Genomic DNA, 23,023 nt, shown 5'->3' on the forward strand with positions numbered 1-23,023 from the left:
AGAAATAGACTATATCTTTCTAGCTTTTATTTTGTTGAGTTATCAGTAAAATGTTTCTAAAATAAAGCCCTTTGCAGTTGTCAACATTAAAGGAGCGGTGAATCAAGGAATCAATTTTAACTTGAGCTTTTGTTATATATGAGGTCATCCTGTAAATTTCAGAACTGAAAACCTCCTTGTTACTGAAATATCAACATCAGCTGTTCACACCAAGCACAGAAAATCTCAGCATTTTTCCGTGTCCGTACCAAGGATTTTTTTTCTGTGTCAGTTAGTTTCACATACTGGTTACTCAATTGTTTTTCCTATTTTCTTACCATTGTCACTTGGATTTGGGGTTAGAATGACTTTCTGTTACATAAAATGACATCCTAACCCAAACCCAACTCTAACCCTAACGTCAGGCGACAACTGTTTAAAAATCCAGAAAAAATAGTATAAACCAATGATTAAAGTGACATCCAAACCAAAACCCCAAACCAAAGCGAAAATGGTAACCAATACGTGAAACTGACATGGAAAAGAAAGTCCATGGTACGGACACGGAAAAATGCAGAGATCCGTGACAATGACATGGATAAATGATGAGATGAATGACTATACCACAGAAATGTGTGAGATCAGGTTGATTTTTAAACACTGCCTCCACTTAAAGTCTACTTCGGTAGTCCCGCCCACTGGTTCAAGCAAACTGGATAGAGCATCCAACCATCAAACATGTTGTTAAAGAATGTTAAATATATACACAGTACTGTACACACACATATATGCAAACACAAACTTTTATTTTGTATGTGATTAATCTTTTGACAGCCCTAATAATAAAATGTTATTCTTAAAAAAGTTTTTTAAGTTAAATGATGAAGAAAAATCAGCCAACAGGACCCCAGCAGATGTGAACTCTTTCAATACTGTTTAAAACTCATCTCAGGGTGACTCCACTGAAACTGATGTAACTTTACTGATCGCTAGGTCAGTGACTTGCTTGTAAATGAAGGCCATTATAGTTTGATATTCTCACCCTGAACTCCATGACATCAATGAAGGACTCATAGAAACTGTGAAGGGCCTCCAGTACAGCTGACTTCTGTTTCTGAATGCTGCCGAGATGTTGCTAAAGAAAAAATAATCACTCATTTAAACACCAAATCCTTTGTGGAAGTGCAGAATGAATAACGAATGTGTTTTTCTCTATGAATACTCACACTGCCTCCTCTGAAGTCTATGTTGGGGAATTTTCTGTTGATATATTTTATGGCAGACTCCATGGTTTTGTCAGTAAGGTAGGATGGTCTTCGCTTTGGATCTGTACAAATCTGTAACAAATAAAGAAAGATATTGACCCAACATTACACACTGATGGATTACAGTTGTTACATTTTTGTGTTACACTTTTTTTCCCAAGGACTTTTTTTCACAAGGTTTTTCTCCTAGGAGTTTTTTCAACCCCTTGTGGGTCAGCTGGCATTAACTTAAAGGTGCAAAAAAAATGCTGATATCTGACTTTATTAAGTGCAGATTATCCAGAGACAGTTTTATATGTTCATTTACAACCCTAGGATTTGTCTTTAGAATATTATTACTGTTGAGCTCTGCTCTGATTGGCTGTTTCTCAGAGCAGCTCTTTAATAGCTCTGTGTATGTGTAAACAGACCTTATTGTTTGAGCTTGTATCAGATGAAGATACAGATTTTGAGGAATAATCAATTGTTTGGAGATTGTTAATGGAAGTGGTAAGTTTGTGTTTTTTTCAGTATGGACCTGCAAAATGTAACTGTAACGTCAATAGTACAACTTTAGCCTAAACGCTAACATATAGCATTAACTAGCATATAGCGCTAACTCAACAGTCACAACTTTGTTTTTAGCATTGCAACAACACTGTACTTATTTTAATGTTTAATTTAATGTTGGGGCGTACATCTCGACTGTAACGTCACCGATGTTGTTATGTTGAGATTGGCCTGTTTTCTAGCAGTCTTTTGCATGTATGAGGTGTTTGAAGTTCACGATATGTTATTACGAGGTACAGAACACTTATTATTCATCTATGCATAGGTAAATACAGTTTTACATTCTACGCCACCTTTAACTTAGAACTATCCTACGTCACGTTACATATAGACGGGTTGCACGGCGACGTCACTAACTGGTTGCGCGCGCAACCGAGAGGCAGAAAGAAGAGACGTGCATTGTGTTGTATGCTAGTAGCGGTGTCTGTAAGTCAAAATGCCAAGGAGTTGTTGCGTGGAAAATAGTACCAACAGAGTCAGTGCTGGGTGCCTGATGTTAACATACCAGTAGATGCGACTATTACGTTACTAGCCTAACATTATAATTCATACATGTATTACAGTAACACTGCAAAAATAAAGACAGAAAAACAGATCCAACTAAAATCAAGTCTTATTTATATACAAACAATAAAGAACACTTCAATAATTAAGGTTGTTGCCGTAGCGGATCAGCTCACCAATCTGGCTTTCTGCCTCCTGGATGCGCGCGCACCCTGTAATGTTTTGTAAACTTGCAACCCGTCTATATGTTACATAAATACTCCACTTACTAGTACAGTTTAATCTTAGTCATTTTACTTTGCTACTTTGTTGTCCTATGATTTTTCAGTTTTCTCTTGTTTTTATTAATGTAAAGCTGCTTTGGAACAATTAAACAATTGTGAAAAGCGCTATATAAATAACATTGAATTAAATTGAAAGAATATATACAGCTTTATGTCGTGCATCTTATTAGATGTATGTCCTTCTAAGCATGTGTGTAGCAACTCATAATATAATTACGGCACATAATGTAATAATTATTATTGTAAGGAAATGGTCAAAGTGTAAAAACGTAATAAAATCTTAATAATCTAAATAATGTAATAAAAATTATTATATTATGAGAAATGTATTACATTATACACTCACCCAAAATATTGTCATAACTGTTATAATTTTAAACAGTTAATTTTTTATTAGTGGGGCTTGCATTTATGCAAAGCATCACTATTATTATACATCACAGCAGTGCTTTAAGTGGCCCAAAAGAGGTGCCGGTACTATATATTTTTTCTCGACGACTCCTATATTGAAGGGGTTTTATATTCAGCAGTCAACAGAGTTATAAGTTTGTGGATTTGCTTGAGCTAGAAATAGCAACTGAACATAAATAAAATTTGCAAAACGATTCTGAAAAAATACCATAAGAAAGAGCTACCATAGAAAGAGCTATTGAACATAAATAAAATGTGCATTTTCAACATGGTTAAATGCTAAAACGAGTTGTTCACATAGAAAAAGCTTGAATTTTTTTTTAAATGACACCAAGACCATTTTTATGGGTTCAAGAATAACAAAATACTGGCCATTTAAAACTAGAAAGTCATCACTTTATTTTGTCCCATTGTTTTCCATTTTGCGGGTGGTAAAACTACTGTGCGCGTCATTCAAATTAATTGAAATGTTGTTCACTTGTAGTTAACTAAATGTCTATTACAATTTCAGCGGAGATTATCACATACCTACAAAAGGGTATTGGAAAAAGCTTGCGTCTGACCTGCAGCAATATCATTCTGGCTTGGTGGGATGTCAGCCAGCGAGTCCTCTGATTCTGACCTTGTTCTTTTACTACTCAGAGTCTAAAACAAAGAGGGCTTATTAAGTGTTCATTGTATCTTCATTTTAACCGAGCAGCTATGGTTGCGCGTTTCACACACAAACACACATCTCTCCAGACCACGTTGACACTGACAGCAGCAAAAGCGACGCATGCGCTTTTAACTTGTAAAACTCAAGGGTGTATGGGTAATGTAGTCTCTGCTCTCGGTGGGACGAATTAGGAAGCGTACATTGTGTAGGGTGCACTGAAAAGCGGCAGCGGAGCCAAAGGATTAAATTAAACCTCTGATTTAAACAGATGTGCAAATGAGCGTTCCGCTACGCTAAAATCACGTTCTGGGTGCATGGAGAGGTGGTGGTATGCTCAAGAGCTATATTTGGAAGTGGCGGTACTGAGTACGGCACGTACCAACCCACTTAAAGCACTGCATCACAGAGACATGGGGGTGGGGTTGTTTCACTAAGTATAATCATAGATGGATGCAAATGCTTTCCCTAGCAACCACCCTGGGTACCATAGCAACTGCACAGCAACCACCTAGCAACCGCATAGCAGCACACTAGTAACCTAGCAATCACATAGCAACAGCCTAGCATCCACCCAGGGTACCCTAGCAACAACATAGCAACACCTAAAAACCACATAGCAACAAACTAGTAACCACCTACCAACTGCAAAGCAACAGCCTAGCAACCACCCAGGTACCCTAGCAACCGCATAGCAACACAACAGTACAATAGTAACCACCTAGCAACCCCATAGCAACCCAATAGCAACCGCATGGCAACAGCCTAGCAAACACCCCAGGTACCCTAGCATCAGCATAGCAACAGCATACCAACACATTAGTAAACCTCCCAGGTCCCCAAACAATCACAAAGCAACACCCTAGCAACCACATAGCAACCACCATGGGTACTCTAGCAACTGCATAGCAATACCCTAGCAACCACCTTGCAACTAAACAGAATACCCTAGCAACCATTTAGCAGGACCTAATTCTCTGAATCAGAACATGTGTGTGCCCTCCTTTGACTCATGTTAGCAAACAGAAGGCCGTGAGTTTTGCCACAGCAAGCACCACTTCACATTTCTTCAGAAAATGGAACCTTACTTTTTGTATATAAAAAACTAAATCTTTTATTTCCCACCCACATACCACAGTAAGAAATGTAAAAACCTGCAAAAATAAAGGGTGAGTCTGTGAGATTTTGGGAAAAGAAACTAGTATTATTAAGTTTGTGGAAATTCTTGTATGGGCTTGAATAGCATGAATCCAACAGAATGGCCATGATGTAATGTTTATTTATATAAAAAAATAATTATTACATTGTTTTAAATTATTTGCTGGTTTAAGTGAAAGTAGCTGTGATATAAACTGTGTAATAAATTACATTATAAGTTGCCACAGTGTGTTCACTATTACATTATGTCAAAATTGTATTATGTTTTGAGAAAATTATTACATAATGAACATTTCATTACAATAATAATGTTATACTTATTACAATATGTGCAGGTATTACATTATGAGTTGCTACACATGTGTTTATCACTCAACCATAAACACATCTGAAAATGAAAATATTTCTGGAAGAGTAAACATTCAATATGAAAGTTATTCCACTAGAGATGGCAAAATGAATAAATGATTTGTTTCTCTGTGTTTCAGTGTGTCTATATATAGTATATGATGATATGAGTGAAACGTTATGTTCTGAAGCTTATGTTCGACACTATATAGAGGAAATGAGTTATGCTTTACTGAGAGGTTTGACTGCTTCTCTTCATTTCCTGTTTGCACTTCCTCTTTCTCTTTAGAGCTAAGACTTTTAAAACAATAATAAAATACACAAAACTAAATCTAAATCATGCAAATATGTTTTCAACCACATGATCAGATTGAATCAATAAAGCGTTTGCAGTCGTATTGTTTACTTCATTGTAAAGGAAGCTGTTTATGCAGATAACTTTCACATAATTATCACATATTTTAACGTTCAGCAAATACTTTGGAATATATAAAACATTGAAATCTTGCCTTGAATATTCTATTTTGAAATCTTGTTGAATACTGCAACACAAAAATAAAAATAAAATTCTTCTCACCTTTTTAATATGGTTCAGCCTGACCAGAACGCCTTGGCCTCTGTCATTCAGTATAAGAAGCTTCTCGGCCAATTTAAATTGGTAGGCCATGATTCTTCTTCAGATGATCTGATCATCAGCTTCAACACTTTTCTTTAGTCTTTAGAGATCAAGGAGAAGTGAAATGAACATTGACACACGTTCTGTTAAGAGGGGTGGAGTCTTTCACCAGAAGAGTTTCCGCATTTACACTTACAGCGTTCATTTAAATATCTCAATCATTACTAAATGTAGACATTCAAGTAAGAATGTATACATTTTTCATTCAGTTTTTTACATTTACAGAAGGTATCCAATCAAGCAAAAACAAATATTAAAGCCATCACAGATGTATATATTTGACTTAAAGGAACAGTATGTAAGAAATTGATATCAATTAATCATAAAATGGCCCTGATATGTCACTAGACATTAAGAAATCATTTTCATTTCAAATACTTATATCACTGACAACAGTGGTCCGGCCAAGATATTGTCATTTAAAAACTGGAGTTGCAGCCCTCAACTGATGTTTATGTTGTCATTTTGTGTATTGGCCACCAGTTGGGTGATTGCAGTACCAGTTTTAGCCACAAGTTTTATGATTGCAATACCAGTTTTGGCCATAATACTATACTGTTCCTTTAATTATTAGAAAACAAAATCTTTACTTTAGTCTCTTAAAGTCTATACATGAGCCATAAAATTAATCCATATGAATCTTGCAGACAAGCCAGTTAGAGAGCACCCTCAAGTCAAGTCACCTGCTTTTTATAAGTTTAAGGACTCACAATAGACATGGGGAGGCTACCCCAGACACACACGTGAATGAAATTTAGATACATCTAATACAATTTAAATTTTTTACATTTTCAATAAATGCTAATGGCTGGTAATGACTACCAGCTGAGCATAACGACTAAATTATCTTATTTCATAATTATTCACAATATTTATTTAAGATGTTTAAAAGTCCCCTATTGTGCAAAATTCCCTTTTATAATGTATTAGAACAAGGCTATTAAATTCTGGTCGTGAAGTGCCGAGTTTAGCTTCAACCCTAAAACTCTTCAGGACTGAAAGTGAATAGCCCTGTGTTAGTACATCAATATGTGTCTGTCCACAGTGTATGTAATATATGGGTCTATAATGTTAAAAATGCACCCACTACTTTTTTAAATAATTGGCATACTTGTGAAAAGCACACAGATTGAGATTCTCCCTGCTGAGCGAAAGCTCCAGCCAGGAGCGGTTACGATCTTCACTATTTGAGAGACATAAGCTGTGTCTCGTTTCAGAAGGCTGCATCCTTCCTGTCCTCTGAAGGATGGAGTATACGGATGGTCCTCAACCTAGAATTAAATGAGACGTTATTCGTAGGACATACGGACAGAAAAGGAAACAGGAAGGATCACGTTGCTAATGCCATGCCAAAATGTTTGCAGCGTTGTTGCGCCCCAAGCTGGTATAGCAGCATTGTTTTAGAGGGGTTTTGGACACTTTTTAAGCTAATCTTAGATGGTCAGCCTGGCAGACCAGCTGACCCACCAGCTTACACACACACACACACACACACACACACACACACACAAAAAGGGCAACTTTAAAGCAACACTATGTAGTTTTTCGACCTTAAAATAATTTCAGCTAGAACAACTCTTAATGTACATATAAGCGATTTTGTAGCTGTGTGTCGCTCGTCTCTTTTAATGAGCTCGTCAGGCGTTTCTAAACTGGTTGTCATAAACAAATGAGTACCGTCCACTCCAGTTACGGACGAGAGACGGATGACGTAAACTCCACTCCTTCGTTTTCATCGGTGGTCGCTCCCAAAAGTCGCTCATAATTTGCATAAAGTTAAACTTTTCTCAACTTTGTTGAGAAACATACCCTGCCAGTAGAAAAACAACACGGACTACTTTACATAGTCGGTGGACATGGTATTCAAATAACGTTTCTGTATTCACCGGTTCCATCAGCTTACCCAACTAACACACAATGTACTAGTTACATAATTAATTGGTCATTTTTGGTAATTTCATGACTTACCAGCTGGCAACGTAACTGTTACGTCCTAGGGAGGTAATTTCATTACCATTACAGTACCGAATCACTACGTCGCCAGTACGGTCTCCTAACGTCGTGAGATAACCAAGTACGTTCCAGTTACGTAATACATTTGTATTATTTTTACTTCAGCTGAACTCAATCAGAACGCGTGACCGTGTGTGCACAGCAGGGAGTCTGAGGGTGTACTCACACTATCCAAACCAACCCGCTCTCGGGCACGTTTTACCCCCAAAGACTGGTTCGTTTGACTAGTGTGATCGCTCTGTACCGGGCAAGGATTGGTTAATCGCGCCCCGGCCATGTTGCAGAGGTGGGCCTGGAGCTCGGTTCACTTGGGCTCAGGTGCGGAAGGCTGTGGTGTGTGAGCGCAATCGCGCCTGAGGGCGATTCAAAAGGTGAAGACGTCAGTTGCATGACCACTCACCTTCATCAGCCTCCGTAAAAGCCTTTTGATGCGCGCAGCGGGGTCAGTGAATGTCCGAGCTGCGCACGTGACAGATCAACTAAGCAATATGATGACATGTGAAAGCTATCTGTAATCGCGCATGGGCATGGTTTGGTTTGGTTTGGATAATGTGAGTGCACCCTGACAGGACCGGTCATTTCTCTGAACACAAAACTTACCAACACAAAACTTTTAATCCATTACATTGTCACGACGTAGCCTCGACAGGCAGATTACGTTGTAAAGTTACGTCACGAAGTTTGGTCATCATATTACGTTGACGTTACGTAATAGTTACGTATTTTGGTTAGCAGGGTAGTCAACAAATTCATGTGTATTGTCCTGACCACAGGGAGGCTTATGCAACGACAGTATTTACAACACTGGTAACAGACTATTGCGCTTATTAAAACACATGGGGGAACCGTGAGCCAGTGTTACATAAGCCCTTTTCACACAGACATTCTGGAAAATACACGAAAAATGCACCCGGGATTTTTCCGGGATCATTCTATTTTTTTTTTTATTCACACTGCCACTTATTTGCCGGAATCTGTGTGTGCCTTCACATAGATAAGGTCCCGGAAAGACATGTGACCTGTTTAAAGTCCTGCACTTTCTTCTTCACAGTGTCTGAAGTTTTTCTCTCTCCAGAAACCACTTGCGTGCATTTTTGGAGCGTGTAACGTTCTATGCTGGTGAATTATCTAAGCTTCAGAGTGTATATTTGAAAAGCTCCCTGATCTCTGCTTTAATCCAGTTTGCAGACATTTCTCATTGTGATTGTTAATGTGCATATAAAACCCCAGTTTTGAGGAGCTGAACGATATATCTTGTTGGGATTGTGCGATGTTCTTGTATTCTGCTGAATGATCTCTGCTTCAGCGCGATAAGTGAAGAGCTAACTTATCTGATATTTGCTTCAGTCCAGTTTGTTGACAGTTCTCGTTGTGAATGTTGATCTGTATGTAAATCCCTGAATTCAAAGAGTTGAACCATAACTTCCTGTTGCCATGATGACACGCACGTCCTCACTACCTACAGCATTGTTTATGCATCTCATGTTTTATTCCCTGCTAACTGCTTCAGTCTAGTTTGCAACATTTCTCGTTGTGAATGTTGATCTGCATGTAAATCTCTCCTTTTAATGAGCTGAACCATAACTTTATTGTTGTGATGACGCTCGCGTCCTCACTATGACACGCCCATTACGGCATTGTTTCGGCTTCTTGTTCACACAAAGGGTTTTCCGGGTATCTTACTAGGCCCTCTTTCCGGGAGCGATCCCAGAAAATGTATGGGACGTGTTTGCATTCACACAGAGGCTTGTCTGGCAATTTTATGGGTATTCTAGGACCAAAGTGCTGTGTGAATGAGATTATATAGTGTTGCTTTAACATGGTATAATAAATGATCCATGGGGTATTTGGAGCTAAAACTTTACATAGGCCTACACACTCTGGTGACATCAGAGAATAATTTAACGTTTTATTAAAAGAGCAATAGGCTAATAGGCGACCTTTAAATAATATTTTTTTCTCCCCTGCTGAAAAAACCAGCATCAAACCAGCATGGGAATTATGCTGGTTTAGCTGGTGGTCACCAGCATACCAGCACCAATGCTGGGATGCTGGTGCTAATGCTGATTTTGTGCTGGTTTAGTTGGTGCTAATGCTGGTGCTGTTGCTGGTTTGGTGCTGGTTTAGCTGGTGTTCACTAGCAAACCACCACCAAAACACAACATATGCTGGTCTTGCTGATATGCTTGTTTTTTCAGCAGGGGCAACCTTCCGATCTCTCTGATGAAGCCAATATAGTAAGGTAAAATGACACAAAATGACATAAATTTGAGTGGTCATCAATAAGTAGGAACTGATATGTTTTTAGTAGTTACTTAATGTTTTAATTAACAAGTATGAGTCATGTCCTTTATGTGTTTGTGATTAAATATAAATAAGTAACACAGAATTTAAGAAAAAAATTAAGTCACTTGATGCAGATCGACGCCATGTCATGAATTCAACTTAACAAAACTGTAAAATGATGTTCTTTTTTTTTTTTTTTAGAAAATTTTTATTATTTTATTATAATTTTATTATTATTTTTTATTAAAAAGTTAAAATGATGTTGTATAATTTGTGTTACACGTATGATGTAGTTTAATGTTGTGAAGTGTGTGATGTGTGAAGACCCTTACAAAAAGTTTTTTTTTTTTTTTGTAGTAAAAGTAAGATGTGTGCAGGGATCATGCAGAAATCCCGTTTGATAAAATAAAACTACCCGACAGGACAGGACAGCGTTTATTCCTCCTGCAGGAGCTGTGGGATTTTTTTGTGAGGGGGTCTGATCTCTTCTGTCGCTCCGCCCTAAAGTAAGAACAGACAGGAAGAGAATTTTTTTTAGGAAGAGAATTGAGACAACATCAGACTGCAGTTTTATGTCATAAATAAAGTTCACATCACACAAAACACACTCGACAAACACACAACACAAGTGTTAGACAAAATAAACAACGCGAGGGAGATGAGACACGTGACTTTACTCATCTAAACTAGTTAAACTAGCATTACACGCCGACAAGAAACGTGGTGAGTCTCTTTCATTGATAATGTGTGTTGAAATTGAATTTTGAAGTTTAATATTGATCGCGGTTTATTTAGTAACGATGAGCGGATGTGATGACGTGTTGTAAAGTGACGCTTTAATCTAATGAAGTGACACATTTACGACTGTCAGAATATTTAAATAAGCACAACATCTGCTCGTTAGCGTTTAAGAGTTTAATCTCATGGTTCATCAAGGCCTGTAAAAAGCCTTGCATTATACTTTTCACCATGTTGCTGTGAAACAGAATTAGGCATCAATCCTCTCCACATAATCAAATACTAGTATACATCAATATTTACTATAGTAAACTGTACTGTTTTGTAGTATGATATAGTGTAATTAATTATAGTTTAAATGATTATAGTGAAGTCACAACTCTTTTAATGTGATGTGTGTCTCAATGCTCTTCATAACAAAATAATAACTATATCTAAATGATAATGTACAGTAAACAGTGATTATTGAAAATAAACCTGAACTGACTACAAAAAAAGCTTCTTACTTATGATGAATTGATCTGAAATGAATTGAATCAACAGGATAATGTCATGGTTATCAGATGAGAGTGATTTATAATAGTGAGAGTTTGGTTTGTTTATCTGCAGGTCATGGCACAGGAGAGCGTGGTACAGTATGAGCCTGTCGCTGAGATCGGCGGCGGTGCTTACGGTACGGTTTATAAAGCTCGTGATAAAGACAGTGGACAGTTTGTGGCTCTGAAGAGTGTGAGAGTACAGACCAATCAAGATGGACTTCCTCTGTCCACGGTTCGAGAGGTAGCCCTGCTTAAACGACTGGAACAATTTGACCACCCTAACATCGTCAGGTAAGTAAAAAATTTTAAAGGACCGAAAAAATTAAACATGAAACACAAGAAGTATGCCAAAAGTAATCAGGTGCAAAATACAGAGCAACTGCTTTATCCGAAAGCCAGATGGCACTTTCGTGCAGAAACTCAATATGCGCTGCAGACGAAGAACCGTACACACGCAGTTATGACACGCACCTCCAGGAAATGGCTTAAGGATATATTTATATTGCTTGCTGTTCTTCAAACCTTTTCAGGTATTTTCATGATAATAAAGCATATGTATAATGATTATGTTTGAAGAGTGTTGCTTTTTCAAATGCATGGAAAGAGTGTCTGATCAAAAGCCATAGTACATGAAATAGGTGTGCTGTACTGTGATGGCTACAGCGTCACACAGGATATTTTAAATAACTCGATTTATTTTCAGAATAAAGAAATGAAGAGTTTAGTTGCAAAACGAGATAAAGACCGTTTTGTTAATTGTTCAGAAATCGCGTTTTTTTGGTTCTGCATTCCAATTCATTTCAATGCAACTGCAGCTGGTTTGTTTTGATTTAAACCTTCATAACTTAAAAAATACAGATAAGTAGCACAATAAAACAAAATAATAACATGATAACATAATAATAAACATGTTTTGACAAAAATGTTAAAAAATGGATTTATCTCGTTTTGCAACGAAACTCTTCAAATCTAAACTAATGGTTTACAAGTTTAATATGCATTTTTAAAGTGGCAAATGCACACATTTAATCAATCACATAGAAATGAATGCACTTGCAATATGAAGTGGACGCGGGTCCGGATCAAATTCCCTTTGGGTCCGGATCCTGACTTTGAGAACCCCTGCTTTATGGGGTCCTTTAATATGAGAAGTTTTTTGGGGGGCCCTTGATGCTCCCAATACATTTGACTATTGTCAATGCTTGATTTGATTATACATTAAAAATGTAACATACCTATTATCAGTTTTATTAGTTGTAGCTGTGTTTAAGACAAACACAAAAAAAACTTGCATTGCAAGTGTACTATCGTTATCAGAACTAGGGCTGGTCAGAATAGCATTTTTTGAGCTTCGAAGCTCTAGTTAGTAGAAATCAAATCGAATATTCGAAGCTTCAGAAGGAGGGGCTAAACATATTTTTTTCTCTAAAGGAAGGAATCTCTGTGTGTTTGTCTGTCTGTTTGCAGTTTTATTATTGGGCAGGTGTGTTGCTGCAGACCTAAGGGAGTGTAGTGTTGCATTTTGTCACACGTTCAAAATGAATCAACTTTTAATAATCTACAGAACAGTGCAAGCCAGAAGAGAACAACGCACATGTGAGGCAGGATTCTCCTGTGTTTGTGTCTGTCTTTCAAATTGCATTTTTAATATGTTAAGAACTGTTAATCCTATCAACTTCATGCAAAGAAAGTACAATTTCGTATTTTGGTGCAATATGGACTCACGACACGTTCAAATAAACTTACGGGAGTACAGCTTATGCTGAGAACAGAATACTGCACTAGTAAAATAAAACACACAGACTGTTAAGAGCAGTACTTATAATAAAGCTCTTTGAAAGCTGCAGGTGTTTTTAAATTTTCTGCCATTTTCTCACTCCCTCTAACTTCTGAGACATTGGCCGAATGGCCGTATATGGCAGACAACTGGACAGTGACAATAACAGTAGCGGCGGAGGAGGTTGTCAGGGATTTGATGGGTTTTTAAATTATCGATAGTAGAGATCGAAATATCGACACACTATCGATACAGCTAACTATCGTGATAATTAGCTGTATCGATATTTTTGCACAGCCCTAATTTAAAGGGGCCATGGTATGAAAATTTGACTTTTTCCATGTTTAAGTGCTATGATTGGGTCCCCAGTGCTTCTATCAACCTAGAAAACCCAGTAACTTAATTTTGGTAAACCATTCTCTACAAGCACATGAAAAAATAGGTCGTTGAAATTTGTCTCTCCTTATGATGTCATAAGGAGCTCTTATTATAATAATACCACCACTTAATCTGCACTATCCAACCACAGCACTGCCATTTAGTGCAGAGAAAAGCACAATTGAGTTTTAATTACAACAAACCACCATCATTGTGATCAATGTTTGAATTTCATCAGCTCATTTGAATTTTAAAGGACACACCCAAAGCGGCACATTTTTGCACACACTTACAAAGTGTCAATTTTAACATGCTATAATAAATGATCTGTGGGGTATTTTGAGCTAAAACTTCACATCTGTGCTCTGGGGACACCAAAGATGTATTTGACATCTTAAAAAAAAGCCTTGTGCCATGGCCTCTTTAAATGAACTAACTATAATAAAGAAAGAATATGTTAGCATACTTTCAATATCCAGTTTATTTACTGACCATCAGGCTATCCGACATGTTGGTGACTTTTTTCGTTAGTAGAAAAATAGAGAAGCACAGCAAAAACCCCAGTGCTCTGTCGTTTAATGCAAGTCAATAGATCCGCAACTTTGAGAACTCAAAAGCAGATATACAAGTAATCCTTGTGACTCCTGGTGATATAATGGCGTCTTGTGAAGCAAATTAAATCTTTTTTTTTTGTTTGAAGAAATGTAATGTATTTGGCAATTATAAAGCGTTAATGCGGTCAAGCCTCTTGAATAATCAAATATTCTCACCCAGCCCTAATCAGAACATACAATTATTGGTGTACCACCCCTTTAAATTTTGAGCACAGACCACGCGGGGACTTATCATACAAAGGTTGTAGACACTTTGGAGATTTTGTCAAAAAGAGAAAATGTATAAAATAGGCCTGAAGAAATGGTAAAATAATATGATTTATTTATTTATTTATTGTTAAATCCAGTAAGCTATATATCTATTAGAAGATTTTTACAGTAATAGGCTGACCACAATCAATAAACATTTTAAAAGCCACACAGATGAGAATGATTTAATGTAATAAACAGTAATGGCACATTTTCTTTAAACTGATTGGTCACCCCTCAGCTCTGTACCCAGTAACTCCCGCCTTCTTTCATTTGATTGTCCGTCTCACTTATTTTGACATTGATGAGCACTTTTGCATTGTAATGCAGCTTTTAAATACAGTTATGTGACAAAGTAAAATGCACGAGTCCCACGCCAAATGCAAGAGAGTTGCCAGCCCTGAATATATTACAAATATCTAGTCAAGCTGTCAGTTTGTGTGCTCTTGGGGCCCCCTGGTGGCCAAGAACCCTAAGTAGCCGCTTAGTTTGCTCAATGGGTGCATCCCAATTCAGGGGGTGGATCCTTCTAATCCGCAGACTTTGAAGGCAAGACTCAGTATTTGAACCCTGCTGCCCCTAAAACCACGAAGCAAACTGAAATGAGACTTGCTGTTCCCGCCCACTACACTTGTCAGCGGGACAGAACAGCTGAGACCTAAAATAAATATGGAGCCAGATGTTTTTTCATTTTACTTTAGAAAATATGACACATTGATGCAGATTAAACTACCCAACAGTATATAATATTTACCAACCTTAGAAATATACAAAAGTAAAACACATCAGACACAATATTGCAGCAGTAATATTAATTCACATTACTAAAACATCATTTATAATAGTAAAACAGTCACAAGGACCTTTAAAAAAAACAGACATCACAGGCGTGCATTGAATCTTGGGATAGCCAAGGGTGTGAAGGATACATAAGGATTCTGGGATACATCTAAGGTTTCAGGGGAGAGAATTCCACATTTAGAGGTTGCAGGTAAAGGAGCTTACGAATTGGAACAGCCTACATCACCATCCGTTGACGTCATTAGCCTTCAAATACGGCCTTGGAAGGCTGCAGCCCCTGAATTGGGATGCACCCAGTGTCTTGGGTCTCTTCCGTCATGTAATGTGGAGAAATGCTCATAATCTCTTTTTTTTTCATTTTGTGATGTAGCATTAACTAACCTGTCTGTTAAGATTACAGACATGTGTTCTAGAGTTGTATAAGATTTGAGAGATATGCAGCCTGCTTTATGTTAGCTGTTATTATATTGTGTATTTTGGCACAACTAGCACAGAGATTTAACAATGATGATTTGTTTTCATGAATGTGTGCAGACTCATGGATGTTTGTGCCACACTGAGAACAGATCAGGAAACTAAAGTGACTTTGGTGTTTGAACATGTCGATCAGGACCTCAAGACATATCTGGAGAAAGCACCTGCGCCTGGACTGCCCATAAACCAAATCAGAGTAAGACCAACAAACTTCCAACCATTTATTGATTTGCATATCAAGGTGATTGACACAGTTTTCATCATTTAGCTTTGTTTGTGACCACAATATATTTTAAATGAAGCCATCAACATTATTTACTTATAAGGGTTTCTGCCAGCTTAGAAAAGCTGAAACGAAAATATGCAGCCAGTTTGTTATAAACTGTTTTAATATGTAAGCAGTTAAAAGTTCGCTAGGAAGGGTGATGTTTTTCTCGTGTAGAGAAATTAAATATGAAATGAGCAAATATGAATTTATAAATGAGTTATAAATTACAAAAATGAGTTAATTATATTTTGACATTCTCTATAAAAAAAACTTCAAAGCTATGTATAATTTGTTTTGAATCTGACAGAACTACACATGTTTGAAGTTAATAAAGTCAGTAAAGTCAATTTTGAGAAAAATCGAGATTACGATTTTTTTAAGTTCAAAAGCAAAATCACAGTATCCATACATTTAAAATCACTGTAAAACTAATAGATCAACACAAAGTCAAAAACAATATGTATAGGAAAAATATATGTTAACTTTTTTCTTTCTTTTATTGTTTTTATTGTATTGATTGACATTAGTCCCTTTCACACATACAGTCTTTACTGGTAATCTACTGGTAAATTGCAGTTAACAGGTCATGTGTGAACAGAACTTTTCCGGTAAATCAGTGCTGCCAATTTACCAGTAAGAGAGGTTGTAAGATTACCAGTAATTTACTGGTAAACGCTATGTGTGAACACAAAATATAGATTATCGGCATTTAGAATGTACGACGTCAGACAGCTTCGGGCCAATCAGAACATTTTAATACAGATGACGCGTTTACCCCCGCACTGTTTACGGACGTTTCCAAACACACACGCTGCTTGAAAGTCTGTTCATCTGTTTATTACCATGTGAACAGCGGGTACCGCCTGTGGGCATGACCATAGATATGTATAAAGGCTAGATGTCTTACGGAGTCTCTAACGGCATCACCTGGCGGCCATCTTACCTCAGACAGCTTACTCACTCGTAACATTATTTTGAGGTTAATGGTGCAGGTACTTTTAAATGACCATAACTTGCTCAATTTTCTACCGATTTTCAAACGGTTTGTTTTTTTTACAAACGTTATTAACGTGGCTATAATTCTGGATGCTTTAACATGTTTCATGATTTTTTTATTTATTTTTTAGTATAAGTATGCAGTGTCATAGGTACATCTTTGACGTTTATAACAAACCAAACCGTTTGAAAATCGGTAAAAATTAAGCAAGTTATGGTCATTTAAAAGTACCTGCATCATTAAAACTCAATGCTACGAGTGAGTGAGCGCCCTGTGGTAAGATGGCCGCCAAAACGCGGATGTTCCACTCAACTGGCCAGCAGCGAGGGCGAGACATCTAGCCTTTTTACATATCTATGGGCATGACCGCTTTAGAGATAATGAAGTCAGTCAGGAAAAACAGTACTCTCTTTACTTCAATGCAGATTATATAAACAGGCAATATTTGTTTTCGATTATAATAAGCTTGTTTAAAAGTAGACATTTCAGGCTTTCTTTGGATATGTGTATCATGTTTGTGTGACGAGTATTTGCAGTTTCAATTGATTTGTTATGTACAATGTACAAAACATTTGTTTGTGAATGTACAAAAAATAAAGAAGACCCTTCACAGTTTTAAATGATGTCAAACACGTAAGTTAAGATCTACTGTATAATGTAAGGATCTAATATAATGTTACAGATCAGATTCCCATCAGGGAGTTGCTATCTTTATGCAAGAGACTAATGCAATTTCTGGAAAGGTGGAATGTCTTCTACAGTAAATGTTGAGCATTGTAACTTTGCAGATGTATTTTATGCTCAGACGTCAACATTACACATTTACAGAAGTTGAAAAAGTGAAAAAGCATCAAATGACATCTATTTATAGAAGAGACGGTCCGTAGGGTGGGACTGCGTCGGTGTGACGGTCAGTCAGTCAGTCCGCTGTAATTGTGTTGGTGTGTTAACTTATGCAGGACTTGATGCAGCAGCTGCTGTGTGGTTTAGTGTTTCTGCACTCAAATCAAGTTCTTCATCGGGATCTGAAGCCGGAGAACATTCTGGTGACCAGCAGAGGACAGGTGAAACTGGCAGACTTCGGTCTGGCACGGATCTACAGCTATCACATGGCACTCACCCCAGTGGTAAGACATATCTCACTAGACATGATAATTAATATTATTGATTATAAATACATAAATATATTTTCCCAAATGTTCTTGAAGTACACAACGTACATCTTATGATTCTCGCAGTTAAGTTGGTTCTCTATGTCTGCACAGGTTGTGACGTTGTGGTATCGCTCGCCTGAAGTTTTGTTACAGACCACTTACGCTACACCTGTGGACATCTGGAGCACAGGATGCATCTTTGCTGAGATGTTCCGACGCAAGTAAGTTTAATAAATAAATAAATATAAACCCTCTAAATGTAAACATTTTAAGACACAAACTCGTTACAACGGTGTGTTCGTACAGTCAGGTTAATTTGTTATAACAAAGGTTTTGTACAGTCAGACTCATTTATTGATAATGGCTTTGTAATGGCATTAGTGTCACATTTAAAACCTCAAAAAAAGTGAATCCATCTCTGAAACACTACTCCATACAGTTAATAAATGTCTTCTGATGTGAAGCAATGGGTTTCTGTAAGGAAACATTTATATTTGAAACTTTATAAAGACGGCCGTACTGTACAGTATGCGCGTTCACGAGAGAATTGAGGTCAGGTGGAAAACTGAACTCTTCCCCGACCTTACAAAACCCATCATTTCACTTTAAAAGAGTCAGGAAAGTCATATACACCTAGGATAACATGAAAGGTAAAAACTGAAGGTCCTAGCCATAGAAACCATAATAATGATTTATATGTACATGACACTAAGGTAAAGCTCCCATAACACCCTATTTCTGCTCATCTCATGTTAATCTTGAATACCTATAGAGTGGTGTTACATCTAACTCTTTCCCCGCCATTGACGAGTTAACAATAGGCTCATTTAGATTTTTTCTTGTAATAAAATCATTTTGTTTTGTTAGAGAGAGGAGACATTAAAAACTGAATGCGTCTGCTTCCTGAATTCAGTGGGGGCTAAATGCGCTTCACAAAGCAGCAGGTGTCAGATTTTATTTTATCACAAAGTGTGTGAGGAAAGCTGATTGAAAATGACGATGGGAGAAGCCACGTGCTTACTTGTTTTGTTATAATATACATATATAACGTTTAATATAAGCGAAATTGTTTTGTTGTTGTGTTTTTCATTAATAATAATAATAAACCCTTTATTCAAGCAGCGCTTTAAATGGAGGAAGAGGCGCTTGCCCAGCTTGGGACTGTTGGGCTTCCGTCAGAAGTACCTGCGCACACAGGCTCAAGCACCTAATATTAATCCAGCTGTTGCGCTCACATTGGACGTGGATTCATAAACTTAAGCAAGCGCTGCATTTAAACAATTGCCTCTAATTCAAAAATGAAGATAAAATGTGCATGGCTGCATGCGCATTTATAAACCCCTCCCTGTTTGTCACACGCTGATTAACCGGTGGGAAAATTCTGTCACCAGACATCTTTACTCGTCAATTAAGAAAAAGCACTTCCCTGCCAAGTTTGTACGGCAATCCATTTTTCCGCTATTATCCACTAGGTGGGACTCTTAAACAATAAAACACTAAAGCATCTACTGATTCAAAACAGTAAAAACTCTGTATGTTTTGATAATCTCTCTAAATCTCTTCTTTAACAAAAGTCCTTAACAAAACTGCAATTATCTTAGCTTTTTGCTCAAAATGATTTTTAAAGAAAGTTATTTTTAAAGAAAGTTACCCATATTTATGATATATGATTATAAAAAGCCATAGAATAAAAGTCTTCTTTACTTTACAACTTATTCAGAGAAATAACGCTGACCGTGTATGATCATAAAACTTTATTTCCACATGTGTCATTACAGCAGAATGCAGCAGACACACTTAACTTAACATTTTCTATAAATCCCTATTATTCTGCACGATTAAAAACATTGCATTTGCAAATAAACATTGCAAATAACATCAGAAGAGCAATTAATTTACCTTCACATATCCTAAAACTTAATCTTGTGTGACTGATACGCTGTAAACCAGGTGAATTTAGATCATGATTTTGAATGCAAGTCAATGACGCCCTCTGCTGGTTGGGAATACCAAGATGGCCACTTTATATAGATCAATGGTTTTAACACTACATATATATAAAAGATATATATTTTTAAAGTTACTGATCTATCATATGTTCAGATGTGTTATAAATGATCAGTATTGTGTATTGACCTGATGTGTTGTCTTTTAGACCTCTCTTCTGTGGAGATTCGGAGGTGGACCAGCTTGGCAAGATTTTTGCGTATGTAGATTTAAAGTCATGTTAAAGATAAATGCAGTGATCATTAATATGAGAGATTATTATGTGCAAATCAGGACAGATATACTATATTGTTCATAATACTATATTGCTGTTGCATCACAGTTTACAACTGTTTATTTTGTTTATTACACTTTACTATCACTGCACCACTGTTTGAATTGTTTATACTGTTTGTGTTGTTTATATAGTTATTTAGGCGTCTTAAAGAGAGCTGCTAACCTAATCTTATTGTTTGTGCTACTGCATGTATACAATGTCGATAAAGATTCATAGATGGCCATTTACTTGAAACACAAGTGTCTATTATCATTCAATTCATATTAAAAGACTAATAAATAAAATGTGTGAATTAACTTTGTGCAGTGTTATTGGTCTGCCGCCTGAAGAAGAGTGGCCATCCGATGTCATTCTGTCCCGTCAGAATTTCAGGCCACAAAAGCCTCAGCCAATCATAGACTGCGTTCCAGAGATCAATGAGAAAGGAGCAAAACTCTTATTGGTACATAAACACCTCCTTCAGGCTCGCGTATACGGAAAAATTTTTTTTCTTTTAAAGACACAATAAAGAACAAAATGTTTGTCAGTAATATTATTTCATTTTAATGTGTTGTTTGTTAAAAGTATTGTGTTTTAGGAAACTTGAGGTGGATTTGAAGAAATGGTTTTGCTAACTAATAATCTTTCTCTGATCTTCTTCATCTTTCAGGAAATGCTCACGTTTGACCCGTTAAGAAGAATCTCAGCGCTGAATGCACTAGAACATCCGTTCTTTACTGAATGATCCACCCTTTCCCAGCATTCATTGCAGTCCTAACGCAGAGAGCTGATAGCTACAAATCCACGCGGGACCACATAGCTTACCGACTGAATATTTGACTGTATGTTTGTCTTAGCTGTTACAGTGTTTGATTGTGGACTATTGGACATAAGGAGGAAAGTGTCATATTTCTCTACCTTTACAGTATATTAAGGGTCAGTATCATTTAGTAGTCAAGCTTATAAACCCTTTAAATTGATGGTTCTGTATTAATTACTCATTAAATGTGGTCTATTTTTCATCTAAGTCATTATATAGTCATGGATTTAGAGCACTAGAGTAAGCATTAGAGTATTTGTTGTTGACTTGTCGACTTTGATGATGTTAAACACACCTGAAGGTTCACTTAGCATTTCATGCCTGAACTGTGAACGATTACAACACATCTTTCATAAAACCGTTCTGTTAATACTGTTCTATTAAATGACTCAAATGAAGATCAGACCACATGTTACAGTGTATTAATGCAAAACTGATGGTCATTTTAAAGGGTTTACCATTTTTTATGTAACTGTATAAAATCTGAAATTAAGCAGTGGAATTTCAGTCCATTTTTTGTATATGCAGGATTTTAAATTGACTTTGATCAAGAAAGCTCCAGTCATGTTTTAAATTAAACATTGGTTGTAATATGCATGCATGAGTGAGTGAGATTCTTTATCTGAACTGTAATTGGATGTAATGATGTTTTCAGTCGGTCACTTCAACGTCACGTTGATGACTTGATGTATTGGGAATTCGCTTGGAGGGGAAAATCTGTCTCAAGAGTATACAAAAGAGCCAATGAATGTTGGCATGCAGTATTTGCATCTGGTCGTGCTGCGCAAGTATAAAATGAGCATCAGGTGCACTGCATAACCAGCTTTTTTTGCTCTGAAAGCTGAGCATAAAGCTGCTTTCTTAGAAGTATCTGTGGGAACTGCATATTTGTGGGTTGCAGATCGTTGGCATGAAGGCACAACAGCGGTGATTTTGCATTCCTCTTTTATTTGAGTTTGTGGTTCCATTATCCCCTGCGTGCTACATTTATATCAGTACTAAATAGTATTTTCCTAAAAGAGCTGCACGAGTTGATTTGGGTCTTTTCTCTCATGTACAGGGATGGCTTCGTGTATTTTTAAAGATGTCATTTGGCTCGTGTGTTTCTGGATGCCTCAAATATATAGGACCTTGGATGGTCATGATCACTGTCTCTCGTGCCTCGAGCTTGATGAACCAGCGTTCATGGAAGAGTCGTGCTTTCATTGCGGGAAACTGACCCTCACGGATCTGAGGAGACGGCTTCGCTATCTTAAGGATGGCAGAGCCCCCATCCCGATGCCACGCACTGTGAAATCAGGTGCAGGTGTGGCCGACCATCGGGTCACCATGAGAGACTCCCTGCAGGGAACCAACCCTCTGGGTCTCTCACGCCTCATGTCCGCAGCCAGCAGAGATGTCGAAGGAAAGGGCTGACCCGCCAAAAATGGGACCACTCTTATCCTTTGGCTCTCCTAAGGACAATCGTTTGTCAGTTCCTGCATCGGAGGGGGGGCATCACTTTCTGACGCTGCCTTGGACGTGTTTTCGCCTTCTGAGCAGGTTGCAAAAGCCTGTTGTTGACCTAGAGAGGACGGCTATGCTCGCTTGGGTGGGACTCAATCTCCACCACCCGAACCGTTCTGCCACATTGACTGGTTTCTGGGGCTGGCTTGTGCCGGTCTTCAGCATCCACATCCAGTACCTTTCTTTCCTGAGGTGCATAAAGAGCTTACAAGGTCGTGGGGGGCTTTTCACCGCTCACCACCCTCATTGGCGGGGTCACTAAGTGTTACATAGCTATCCCAACAGTGGAGCGGTTGGCTGCTATGGCATTGTTTCAGGCC

General features: G+C 37.5%; 2 protein-coding genes across 2 annotated transcripts in view; one reads left to right on the top strand and one right to left on the bottom strand.

Moving 5' to 3' along the window:
* nckap1l (NCK associated protein 1 like) overlaps positions 1-5,923 on the bottom strand; it is a 40,464-nt gene extending 34,541 nt beyond the window's left edge. Inside the window, exons 1-3 of the mRNA XM_073875789.1 lie at positions 5,728-5,923; positions 1,206-1,316; positions 1,022-1,114 (exon numbers count right to left, since the gene is read on the bottom strand). Of these exons, the coding sequence (XP_073731890.1) occupies positions 1,022-1,114; positions 1,206-1,316; positions 5,728-5,817 (294 nt within the window). The 5' untranslated portion in view covers positions 5,818-5,923. The remainder of the gene's footprint in view (positions 1-1,021; positions 1,115-1,205; positions 1,317-5,727) is intronic.
* Positions 5,924-10,625: 4,702 nt separating this feature from the next.
* cdk4 (cyclin dependent kinase 4) lies at positions 10,626-21,792 on the top strand. The gene is made up of 8 exons (XM_055184067.2): positions 10,626-10,848; positions 11,473-11,693; positions 15,756-15,891; positions 17,920-18,087; positions 18,226-18,335; positions 20,270-20,320; positions 20,705-20,840; positions 21,048-21,792. Exons 2-8 carry the CDS (start codon positions 11,476-11,478, stop codon positions 21,120-21,122), a joined length of 894 nt encoding a protein of 297 aa, XP_055040042.1. The 5' UTR covers positions 10,626-10,848; positions 11,473-11,475; the 3' UTR covers positions 21,123-21,792.
* Positions 21,793-23,023: the final 1,231 nt, after the last annotated feature.

The sequence above is a fragment of the Misgurnus anguillicaudatus genome, chromosome 14 (genome assembly GCF_027580225.2).
Source record: "Misgurnus anguillicaudatus chromosome 14, ASM2758022v2, whole genome shotgun sequence".
Taxonomy (NCBI): Eukaryota; Metazoa; Chordata; class Actinopteri; order Cypriniformes; family Cobitidae; genus Misgurnus; species Misgurnus anguillicaudatus.